The sequence below is a fragment of the Pseudorasbora parva genome, chromosome 6 (assembly GCF_024679245.1).
Source record: "Pseudorasbora parva isolate DD20220531a chromosome 6, ASM2467924v1, whole genome shotgun sequence".
In the NCBI taxonomy this organism is placed as follows: domain Eukaryota; kingdom Metazoa; phylum Chordata; class Actinopteri; order Cypriniformes; family Gobionidae; genus Pseudorasbora; species Pseudorasbora parva.
Window position 1 is genome coordinate 1844448 of NC_090177.1, and position 13227 is coordinate 1857674.

At 39.0% G+C, this 13227-nt stretch overlaps 1 protein-coding gene across 1 annotated transcript; it reads right to left on the reverse strand.

Moving 5' to 3' along the window:
• Positions 1–874: 874 nt before the first annotated feature.
• Positions 875–12993, reverse strand: asgr1a (asialoglycoprotein receptor 1a). The gene is made up of 9 exons (XM_067445411.1): positions 12922–12993; positions 8284–8406; positions 6487–6603; positions 4892–4996; positions 2722–2793; positions 2554–2628; positions 1785–1936; positions 1274–1383; positions 875–1185 (listed from the first exon to the last, which is right to left on the reverse strand). Exons 2-9 carry the CDS (start codon positions 8387–8389, stop codon positions 1032–1034), a joined length of 891 nt encoding a protein of 296 aa, XP_067301512.1. The 5' UTR covers positions 8390–8406; positions 12922–12993; the 3' UTR covers positions 875–1031.
• Positions 12994–13227: the final 234 nt, after the last annotated feature.

Here is a 13227-nt window from a genome sequence, read left to right on the forward strand (position 1 = left end):
GGGATGGACATGGTCAGAAACAATGCTCAGGTAGGCCGTGGCATTTAAACGATGCCCAATTGGCACTAAGGGGCCTAAAGTGTGCCAAGAAAACATCCCCCACACCATTACACCACCACCACCAGCCTGCACAGTGGGAACAAGGCATGATGGATCCATGTTCTCATTCTGTTTACGTCAAACTCTACCATCTGAATGTCTCAACAGAAATCGAGACTCATCAGACCAGGCAACATTCCTCCAGTCTTCAACTGTCCAGGTTTGGTGAGTTTGTGCAAATTGTCGCCTCTTTTTCCTATTTGTAGTGGAGATGAGTGGTACCCGGTGGGGTCTTCTGCTGTTGTAGCCCATCCGCCTCAAGGTTGTGTGTGTTGTGGCTTCACAAATGCTTTGCTGCATACCTCGGTTGTAACGAGTGGTTATTTCAGTCAAAGTTGCTCTTCTATCAGCTTGAATCAGTCGGCCCATTCTCCTCTGACCTCGAGCATCAACAAGGCATTTTCTCCCACAGGACTGCCTCATACTGGATGCTCTTCCCTTTTCACACCATTCTTTGGAAACCCTAGAAATGGTTGTGTGTGAAAATCCCAGTAACTGAGCAGATTGTGAAATACTCAGACCGGCCTGTCTGGCACCAACAACCATGCCACGCTCAACATTGCTTAAATCACCTTTCTTTCCCATTCTGACATTCAGTTTGGAGTTCAGGAGATTGTCTTGACCAGGACCACACCCCTAAATGCACTGAAGCAACTGTGATTAGTTGATTGGATAATTGTATTAATGAGAAATTGAACAGGTGTCCCTGATAATCCTCTAGGTGAGTGTAACTGAAATATTATTACTAGTTAAGTGTTACAGAAACATGCACATATTTTATTGGTTCAGCAGATGCTTTTATTCAGAACAACTTTTGTTTGTATGACAACTGGATGAAGAGAATCAGGAAAAACTGAAACTGTCAGGCATAAAATATCAGTTTCTGATGTACAGTAAGTGTTTAATATGATTAAATATGCTGAGTGTTGGTGTCAGATGGAGGATGCGTGAGCTTTGCAGACGTAGCGATAACGTCGAGTGCAGTGGTCGTCGTTATACCGGCCGTCGTGGTGAAAGTGAGCGCAGTCTTCACCGCCACCCAAACCATGATTCTGCCAGTTATCAGGCTGACCGGGCATCCATTCACTACACACACACACACACACACACACACACGTGTCAAACGGCAGACTGTAGATGAGGCTTCTGATGGCGGACACACACACACACTCACCTCCTGACGTGCACATATGGCGTTTTGTCCAGCCATTCCCACTCACCGGTGCGGCCGTCAGTCAGACCCAACCAGTAGTACAGAGGCCTGGTCTTACTCACCACAAAGCTCTGAACACACACACACACACACACACACACACACACACACACACACACACACACGTTAGGTTTCTGTGAATTGTGGCAACTTTTTATAGGTGTAATGGTTTTTATACCGTACAAACTGTTCTTTCTATCCCATTACACTGCCCCTGCCCCTAAACTTACCCATCACACACACACACACACACACACACACACACACACACACACACACACACACACTGCCTCTAAACCTACCCATCACAGGAAACATTCTGCATTTTTACATTTTCAAAAAAACTATTTATTTGTTTATGAATCCATTTACATTGTGGGGACATTTGGTCATCAAGTACACACACACACACACACACACACACACTGATTATGAACTAAATGATGAGTGGTACAGCACTGATCGATCTGACCTTCTCCTGTTTGCTGTTTACGATGAGTAACCCTGCTCCCTTCTTCTCACACTCGTCTTTAGCCTGATCCCACGGCATCCCTTCATCAGAGAAGAAATAACAGTGTGTGGAGAAGAGAAGCCATCCGTCAGGACAGCACAGCTCCTGGGTGTCTACACACACACACACACGTTTGTTTTTGTGAATTGTGGGGACATTCCATAGGCGTAATGGTTTTTAAACTGTAAAAGCTATATTTTCTATCCCCTTACACTGCCCCTAAAACTACCCATCACACACACACACACACACACACAGCCCCTTAATCTACCCATCACACACACACACACACACACACACACACACACACACACACACACACACACACACACACACACACACAGACACACACACAGACACACACACACACTGCCCCTTAATCTACCCATCACACACACACACACACACACACACACACACACACACACACACACAGCCCCTTAATCTACCCATCACACACACACACACACACACACACACACAGCCCCTAAACCTACCCATCACAGGAAACATTCTGCATTTTTACTTTCTCATAAAAACTCCTCCTGTGTGATTTATAAGCCTTTTGTAAAGTGGGGCCATGGGTAATGTCCTCATATTTCACCCTCTCCTGTAATACCTGTGTCATACCCATGGCATTATACACATTTGTGTCCTCATATGACACACACACACGTCAGTCGGTCAGAGACAGTGAAACACCTGCACAAACCACTACAGCTTCACTTACTGTTGTTTATGTACTTGTCGATCTGGCAGTTTAGCTGCGAAACTTTGTCACGAAGAGCCTGTGCTGAATCAGACACTACACACACACACACACACACACACACACACATCTGTTAAGATCGACAGTGGCGTTCAGTTAGTTTCTAGTGTATGTGTGTGTGGTTCTTACACTCAGTCATCGTTCTTTGCATCGTCTCCTGGTCAAACTCCAGATTGCTGATGTCCGTATACATTTTATGTCCTGAACACACACATTAGACCGAGTGTGATGCAGTTACAATCCAGTCAAGAAAATTAGTATAAGGTGTAGGGTGTAACAGGGCTGGACTGGTAATCTGGCATTTGCCCGGTGGGCCGACACACTTTGGGGCCGGTAGTGTTTTTTTTTGTGTGTGCCACTGACAACATGCAGCGACAGCGGCCCATTGGTTTGTCTTCTGAATTGACGAGCCGAAGCGAGAGAGACCTCCCCTCCATATTAGGCGCTTTTTTTCTATTTATTTATTTATTATTATTTGAGCACATGGAACCGCAAAAGGTGAATATCCACCCAACGCAGCCGCTGACCAACGTACTCTGCGTTTAAATGCTGCTCTATACGGCACTTGGACTCCAAGTTTTGTTTTATACTATGGTATGATAGCCTATGGGAACATTACAGGTGCTGTGGTGAATCAGCTGAACACAGCCGCGAGCATGTGTTTATGACGAGGTAAAGTGGAAAACGGCAGAATATAAATCACTTTTATAGAGGCTGTTTTCTACAGGTTTTTACATTTTTTTTTACTTACAAATATAATAGTTTATTATATATGTTTTATATAGTTTTAGAAACCATATAGCCATATAATGAGGAGCAAGATTTGTACAGTCTGTTTTTTACCCGGTGACTGCCATGATCTTACATTTAAATAAAACTGGCCTACAGTTAAACTACAGTCTATAAAACAGCTTTAAAGGTGCACTATGTAGTATTTTTGCAGTAAAATATCAAAAAAACACTAGGCCGGTGTTATATATTTTGTTCAGTTGAGTACCTACAATATCCCAGATGTTTCCAACTATTTGTAAATTGTGAGAAAATTGCTATTTTAACTCAGGACAGGGACGTTTCAGCATAGCATTTGAGGGAGTCGCCTGTCAATCGCGTCATATCTGCGTTACCCTCGGTTTCGGCTTTTATTTGGCAGGAGCGCTTTACTCTTAGCAGTGTGAACAAGTGAACGCACAGAGTAACGTCATAACATCGTTTTAAACACACTTAAATGTATCTAATATGATAAACAGAGCTGCATTACCTCAAAATCATAACCGGAAGAGCGGATCTGTGCAGGCGCCCGGCGACTGTGTCCCGTCCCGTCATAATAAAAGTCCCGGTATTCGCGAGGCGGGTATTTGTTTAACAATCGCTCCAGCAGCTGTGCTCAGGTCCACAACACTCGGTCCTGCTCTGCTTTACACTACAGTAACGTTAATAACCGCATGCATGAACGTGATTTCTGCCCGAGTCCTATTTTCCACCGGCTGTGATGAGAAGACCACATCTCTCGAGATACTGCGCTCACACTTTGCGCCATCAAACTACGAATTTGTTTTCAACAGGCGACCTCCAGTGGACAGAAAGCTGCATAGTGCACCTTTAAAGGACAAACTTTTTTTCTTCTTTAAAAGTTTTATTACCTTTTTTTTAATAGATTTAATGAAATGTAATAGCCTCATGAAAGACAGTTATCTGTGTCTTACTTAAATGATGTGTTAACTCTTGAAAAATATGATTGTTCAACCCAGAAATGTGATCATTTACTCACCCTAATGTCATTCCAAACCTGAATGAATTTATTTCTGTGTAGCATTAAATAAAATAATTTGAGAAATAAAATAATTCTGTTTTTTTGTTCATACAATATTCTAATGGTAGCCTAACCAAAATGGCTCGGTCGCCAACATTCTTCAAAACATCTTCTTTTGTGTTTCACAGAAGTCATGCAGGTTTGGAACGACACGAGAGTGAGTGAATGATGACAGCATTTAAAAGAAGAAAATGTACTGCATCCTAGCTCTAGATCATCAGTGCTTTACTGCCAAGGGCATTTCTGCGTGACAAAAAAGCACTATTAAGTTTATCTGCATTTGTAGCAAATTCGATAATATCTATCATTATTTGTCCTTGTCCTAGTTTTATTTATGTACGCCAATTTAAGGCCCCAACCCCAGAAAAACACTCACGGGGAACTCATGGGCCGGATGTGCTGGGTATGCCAGAGCCGAACTTTAGCCCCAGTCCAGCGCTGGGGTGTAATAATTTCAATTTGATAAAAGGTTATGAAGACTAATATTACCGTATTCCTCCAGGGCGTTTGCTCTGGTGATGATGCTCAGGATCCTTTCTGTCAGATTCTCCAAGTTTGTGTCTGTCGTCGAGAACTTCCGGTCAAACTTTACGTCTAACAAAACAAAAATCACAGAAATTAGACGACATATTGGTAGCTCTAGTTTGCAAATGATTAAAATATCCTCCAGTTAGGGATAACATTATGCAGTGAATAACACTGATGATCTCTTCATCACGGCTCCTGTTAGTGGGTGGGATATATTAGGCAGCAAGTGAACACTTTGTCCTCAGAGTTGATGTGTGTGAAGCAGGAGAAATGGGCAAGCGTAAGGATTTGAGCGAGTTTGGCCAGATTGTGACGGCTAGACGACTGGGTCAGAGCATCTCCAAAACTGCAGCTCTTGTGGGCTGTTCCCGGTCTGCAGTGGTCAGTATCTATCAAAAGTGCTCCAAGGAAGGACCAGTGGAGAACCGGCCACAGGGTCATGGGCGGCCAAGGCTCATTGATGACCGTGGGGAGCGAAGGCTGGCCCGTGGGGTCCGATCAAACAGACGAGCTACTGGAGCTCAAACTGCTCCAGAAGTTGCCAGTGCTGACCCCTGTCCACCCATATTCTAAGACTAAATATTGTAAAAATGTCCTGTTGATTAAAATGCTAAATTTGGTTTTACATTGGCAGCGGAAATTAAAAGGTTTGGACTTGTTGATGGGAACCCAATGCAAAGCTGACATAAGAATAAAAATATGATTCTGAAGTTTTTTCAATCAATCAATAAATTATTTTAGACGAATATGCTTGCACTCGCTCACTTACTATATATATTTAAAATAACGTGGGTCACTTTTACTGGTGACAGAAGTCATCATTATCAGGACCCGCAAACATTCCCCACTGCATTATTACACATTATATTTTTAATTTTAACATTATATATACACTGTAAAAAGAAAAAGCAATCAGGTCTCCAACTGTAAATCTAGTGACTGATCACATCAAAATGTTCAGTAATTTCTGCGAATTGATGGGATTTAATTAACAGAAATTCAATTCGGCCAACTAAAAACTTTAAATGTGATCAGTCACTAGAAAATGTTCAATTGGAGACCTGCATTTTCATTTATTTTGTTTATTTACAGTGTAGAAGTTTAATGTAGAACTGAAACTAAAACTCTGTAAATTAGAATTTTTTTCTCACATTGATGATCATTTCGGGTAAACTTTTCACAATACAGAGATTGTGACAAAATATATTAACGCCCTGAATTTGTAAAGTTTGTTATTGGTTAGGTGAGATAAAGACTTTATGACTTCTTAATATTTTTTACCTATAAAGTTGCGTTTTATAATGCATTTTGACTGATCTAATCCAGGTTTTTAATAAAACGTATCTGCAAAATATACTTTGTTTATAAAAAATTACACCTTTCAGTTAGCATATAGTTATAAAAATAAAACGACGATCTGTTGCTGGGTATTCCATCTTCGTTTTACGTTTTGGGGTTAATACATTGACAATATAGGCCGATTATTAAGGAATTAATAAAGACTAAAAATAGTATACAGCATGTTGTCAATATGAGAATATGAGTTTATTACTCACGGTTTACAGAAACCACGATGATCAACACCAGCAGAGCCGTTACACCGATGGCCGCAAACACGCGCCACCGCCAGCGGCCGATAGAGGGCGCTGCCACAAACCTGGGCACAGACGAGTCTAACACACACACACACACACAGAGAGAGGGAGACCAGAGACACACACAGAGAGAGAGAGAGAGAGAGAGAGAGAGAGAGAGAGAGAGAGAGAGAGAGAGAGAGAGAGAGAGAGAGAGAGAGAGAGAGAGAGAGAGAGAGAGAGAGAGAGAGAGAGAGAGAGAGAGAGAGAGAGAGAGAGAGAGAGAGAGAGAGAGAGAGAGAGAGAGAGAGAGAGAGAGAGAGAGAGAGAGAGAGAGAGACGCAGGTTATACTCTCTTTAGGGCTGGATTTATGAGCTTAGTTTCTTGTACTAATTACTATTCAATAATTTTGTGTGTGTGTGTGTGTGTGATGGGTAGGTTTAGGGGCAGTGTGTGTGTGTGGTGGGTAAGTTTAGTAGCAGTGTGTGTTGTGATGGGTAGGTTTAGGGGCAGTGTGTGTGTGTGTGTGTGTGTGTGTGTGTGTGTGTGTGTGTGTGTGTGTGTTTGTGATAGGTAGGTTTAGGGGCAGTGTGTGTGTGTGTGTGTGTATGTGTGTGTGTGTGTGTGTGTGTGTGTGTGTGTGTGTGTGTGTGTGTGTTTGTGATAGGTAGGTTTAGGGGCTGTGTGTGTGTGTGTGTGTGTGTGTGTGTGTGTGTGTGTTTGTGATAGGTAGGTTTAGGGGCTGTGTGTGTGTGTGTGTGTGTGTGTGTGTGTGTGTGTGTGTGTGTGTGTGTGTGTGTGTGTGTGTGTGTGTGTGTGTGTGTGTGTGTGTGTGTGTGTGTGTGTCAAACGTTGAGGTTAAAGGTCAGGTCGAGCAGCTGTATAAACTATCTATCCAGTCAAATAGCAGAGGAATGTTTGACACACACACATCCGTTTGTTTGTGAGGTCTTTCCATCGACGCTTCACAGTAAGGTCTCATTGGTTAACGTTAGTTCACGCTTTAACCCCGTGACCCTTCAACCCTTGCCGCTCTTTTTTTTCCTCGTTGTCTTTTTTCACATATTTTAGTAATCATCATAATTTAGACGTCGATTTAATTTTAACATTGGCATTTTTTTAAATAAATTTGAGACGCATTAAATTCAACTTCAAATTTGTAACAAAACTTATTGAGACACATGACTTTAATTTTGTAGCAGTTTCAGAGTTAAAATATATGATGCCAAATATTTAAATAAATTTGTGACGCATCAAATTCAATGGCGTTTGAGTCTCACCTAGTGGCTGTTTTTGGTATTACGCCTAAACAAATTCACAGAAATGTATTATTATTATTAAATTATTTATTATTTTATATCGAAGTCAAATTTGGAACATAACATTTTGAAAATGCAATTTTAGATTAAAAATACATAATGTAAAATATTTAAATAAATTTGTGACGCATTAAATTCAGTGGGATTTGAGTTTTACCCGGTGGCTGTTTTTGGTATTACGCCTAAAAAATTCACAGGAAGCTCAATTTATTTTATATCAACTTCAAATTTGGAACATAACTTATTGAGACGCATGACTTTTTCAGGCAATTTCAGAGTAAATAATATAATGTAAAATATTTAATTCATATAAACTATAAACGTAAACTTCTATAACTTTTTTCATACTTTAATTATTTTATATAATTATTTTTAATCTGCGAATTGTCTTCTTTTAAAAAGAGCCGAGCCGCAGGTCTGTATTGCATTAATTAAAGCACGAATTATCCGTTTATTGACCTTTCCTCCAGAACTCCGTGTCGTCACCGGCCTCTGGATTGTCCAGCTCGTCTGAATACTGGTGTCCCACGGCGACGGATCCGCTGTCTGATTTAACGACCCTCATAACGAGCAAATCTGGACCTGCAAACACACACAACATTACATATTCATTCATTTAATATTCTATAGGAAGATCCTCAGCCAAGGGCCTGTTCGACCAATCACAGGTCAATCTCTCCAGCCAATCATCCGACCTCTTGATTTTTGAGCACTAGTCAAATCTCTCTTCAATGCCTCCAACCCGTCACAATTCGGGAAACAGTTAAAATACCTAATATTCTATATCTATATATCTAATATTCATATTATTGAGTTAACTGCACTGACACTATCAGATGAAAACAAAACGTGAACTGAATTTATCTGAATAATGACAAGATTGGCTTTTTATTGAGCTTTTTATAACTGAATTAAATTAATTTCATTATTGATTAACTTTGCAACATTGACACTGTTACTGAACAGAATTGAATCAAATTGAACTGAACTGAACTGAATTGAATCGAACTGTACTGAACTGAATTGAATCAAATGGAATTGAACTGTAACTGAACTGAATTGAATCAAACTGAACTGAATTGAATCGAACTGTACTGAACTGAATTGAATCCAATTGAATTGAATCAAATTGAATTGAACTTAATTGAACTGAGTTGAATCAAATTTAACCGAATTGAATTGAATCAAACTGAATTGAACTGTACTGAACTGAATTGAATCAAATTGAATTGAACTGAACTGAACTAAATTGAATTGAATCAAATTGAATTTAATTGAATCAAATTGAATTGAACTGTACTGAATTGAATTGAATTGAATTGAATCAAATTGAACTGAATTAAATCAAATTGAACTGAACTGAATCAAATTGAATTGAATTGAATTTAACTGAATTGAATCAAATTGAATTGAACTGTACTGAACTGAATTGAATCAAATTGAATTGAACTGAATCAAATTGAATTGAATTGAACTGAACTGAATTGAATCAAATTGAACTGAACTGAACTGAATTGAATTGAATCAAACTGAATTGAACTGTACTGAATCAAATTGAATTGAACTGAATTGAATCAAATTGAATTGAACTGTACTGAATTGAATTGAATCAAATTGAACTGAATTGAATCAAATTGAATTGAACTGTACTGAATTGAATTGAATCAAATTGAACTGAATTGAATCAAATTGAACTGAACTGAATCAAATTGAATTGAATTGAACTGAATTGAATCAAATTGAATTGAACTGTACTGAATTGAATCAAATTGAACTGAATTGAATCAAATTGAACTGAACTGAATCAAATTGAATTGAATTGAATTGAATCAAATTGAACTGAACTAAATTGAATCAATTTACACTATATTTAATTAATTTAATAATTTATGAACTTTGCAACATTGACACTGCTATTAAACCGAATTTAATCAAACTGAACTGAATTAAATTAATTTAATAATTGATGAACCTTTTAACATTTAACATTGTTATTGAACTGAATTTAATCAAATTTAATTTAATTTGTTTCATAATTGATAAACTTTGCAGCACTGACAGTTATTGAACTAAATTAAATCCAATCGAATTTAATTGAATCAAATTGAACTGAACTGAATCAAATTAAACTGAATTGAATTTGTTTCATAGTTGATAAACTCTTCAGCATTGACTGTTATTGAACTGAATTGAATCAAATTGAATTGAATTTGTTTCATAATTGATAAGCATTGACACTTACTAAACTGAATTGAATCAAATCTCTCTTGTTTTCCTCGTTGTCTTTTTTTCACATATTTTAGTAATCATCACAATTTAGACGCCAATTGAAAGCTTAAAAACTTCAGCGGAAACCATTTTGAAATCAGGCATTGTGTTGCCATGGAAATGGTACTAACCTACTCTAGCGGACTCCTCCCCCTTAGTGGGCGGGGTCAAGAGATATTTTATAATCAAAACTTTTTATAATCTGGACAAAATACATATCGTCTGAAAGCTCTGCGTCTCAAGAGTCCATATTATGGGGGATATTTTTTGACAGAAGTAACATTGCCATTTTTTTTAAATAAATTTTGATGAATTGAATCAAATTTAATTTAATTTGTTTCATAATTCATGAACTTTGCAGCATTGACACTTACTAAACTGAATTGAATTAATTTTTAATAATTTATGAACTTTGCAACATTGACACTGTTATTGAACTGGATTGAATGTTTTTGTTCTATATCTCTTTCACAGGTCAGATTTCAGCAAGCCTGAACTTTGATTCGCCGCAGTCCGCAGAAGATGAACCGCTTCACATGAGAGTGCTCCGGTCCACGTGCGTTTGTCATCTGTTTATGTCTAGTTCGCTTTCAACACACGCATTATAACGATTTCCAGTTATTAATTCAGCTTTATAGAGCAAAAATAGACAGTTAAGAAACACTAAAACACCAAACAGACTCACCTTTAACTGCTCATTAAAGGGGCGGTGAAATGCTGTTTCATGCATACTGAGCTTTACGCTGTTAAAGACTTGGATTCCCATCCTAAACATAGACAAAGTTTCAAAAACTAATGTTGGACGTTTGATGGAGTATTTCTGTGTCAAAAATACTCCTTCCGGTTTCTCACAAGTTTCGGAGAGTTTTTTTCGAGTATGGGTCGGCTTGACGTTAATAGAGCGGAAGGTCCTTGTATGGGCCGTACGGGCTCTTCTCCCGGTAGGGTGCGCGCGCGTGACTAGAGCGAGAGAGGAAACGCACGTTCATAAACACTCTCAGCTGCAGATCCAGTCGTCCGTGAACACTTCTGTCGTTATAGTCCGCGCCGCGCTCCACTTTATTCCTATGGGTGACGTCGAGCGACTTCAACGCTTCAGCACAGCATTCTGGGAAGGCAGCGCTGCATTTGAACTGCTTCAGATGTCTGTGCTGTCGGCTATCGTCGCGTGAGTAAACATCAGTAAACGACACGATCGCGTGCTTCGTCATTCAAATGCGCTAACGGACTCCATTGCTGTTCTCTGTATAACGTTACACTAGTCTGACATGCAAAACCATTTTGCTTGCTACTGCTACCGTTAAGTCACATACAATAGTCCATAAACCGAATCATGTCCTCATAAACTGCGAGTAAAGACACACAAATGTTGACAGGCCACTAAATACAGTCCATACCACAGAGACGGACGTCCTGCTGCTGCTGCTTCTCCTGTTCAGTTTATTTCAGCCTCCGGATCTGATTCTGGATCGATAGCCATGGGTTTCTCCACGCTTGAGGACGTCACCGCTTTGGGCGCTCTTCATTCTTTAGCTCCGCCCACACGATACACCTCGTCATTCTTTAGCTCCGCCCACACGACACACCTCGTCATTCTTTAGCTCCGCCCACACGACACACCTCGTCATTCTTTAGCTCCGCCCACACGACACGCCTCGTCATTCTTTAGCTCCGCCCACACGATACGCCTCCAGGCGCTCGGTTTTTTCCAGAAAGACTCGGTACAGCCCATATTTCTTTTATAAATATAATAAAACTAAAGACTTTTCGGAGATATGAAGGATGCAATACTACTCTATAGGTACTCAAGATTGACATGAGATTGACTGACACTGAGCGCCCTTTAATGACGACATTTTAAGAGGAAATAAACGGAAATTTGGAAATGTAGCATTCAATCACTACTGACATATTAAAAATGATTTAGACTTTCAGAGAAACTTAATAAATTAAAGCCCCAGTTAGATGATTTTTCGGGGATTTTACCGATTTAAGTCATCAAAGGCAAATATCTACATTATTTTTTTAAAAAAAGTTCCCTGTTTGCCTTAAAATTTTAAGTTCACTTAAATTAAAAATTTGAGTTAATACAATGAACATTTCTGAGAATCGACAACCTTTATTCGAATATTATTAACAGATGTTGTGAGCATATTGGGTAATTGTGTGTTTTATTTGTGATGACGCAGCCAAATTGTGCTATTTTCATGATTTATCAAATGTTTTATGTGGTTCAGATACAATAATATTTTGAGTTTCTATTTATTAAACTAATTTCCTTCATTGTGTCAACTAAATTTTTTAATTTTAATAAACGCAAAATTTGAAGGCAACCAGGTTACTTACTTTTTTAAGTTAAAGCAACAAAAAATTTTTACAGTGTAGTTCTGGTCATACTTTCCACTTTAGAAGGCAAAACATTGAACCATATGATGCAACATCCAGAACTTTATTAAACTCTAAAGAACCGCAGTAACCCCGAACAGGCGGAAAGAAGAAGAAGAAGAAGAAGAAGAAGAAGAAGAAGAAGAAGAAGAAGAAGAAGAAGAAGAAGAAGAAGAAGAAGAAGAAGAAGAAGAAGAAGAAATGGTTCAGAGTTAGAGGAAGTTGAACTACTTTAGCAAAGCATCACAGAACATCCACAGTGTGTAAAAACACACACTTTCCACTCGATGCCACTGATTGATTTCACAAAATCTGAGTTTCTCACTTTAAGATTGTGAATATTTCACTAAACGAGATCAGACACTCGGGTAATTGATACATTATTTATAATTCATGAGCTGCTCAGGGATTTCTCTTGAAAATAGACATTAATTTTCTACTTACCTCAAGCACGGGAATAGAGATTCTTATGTGTGTGTGTGTGTGTGTGTGTGTGTCTGTGAGTGTACTTTGAGCTTGATGAAGTGGATGAATATTTACTTTGTGCATGCATGTGGAGTACAAACAGGAGCTCCAAACACAGTGCGTTTGTCCAGCTGACCTCAGTTCAACAATAGTTATATATATATATATATAGGAGATATATATATAACCCTGAAGGTATGCTGTACCAAGATGTCAGCAGCAGATCCTTTAAGTCCTGTAAGTTGTGAGGTCGGACTTGTTTGTTCGGCTCATCCCACAGATGCT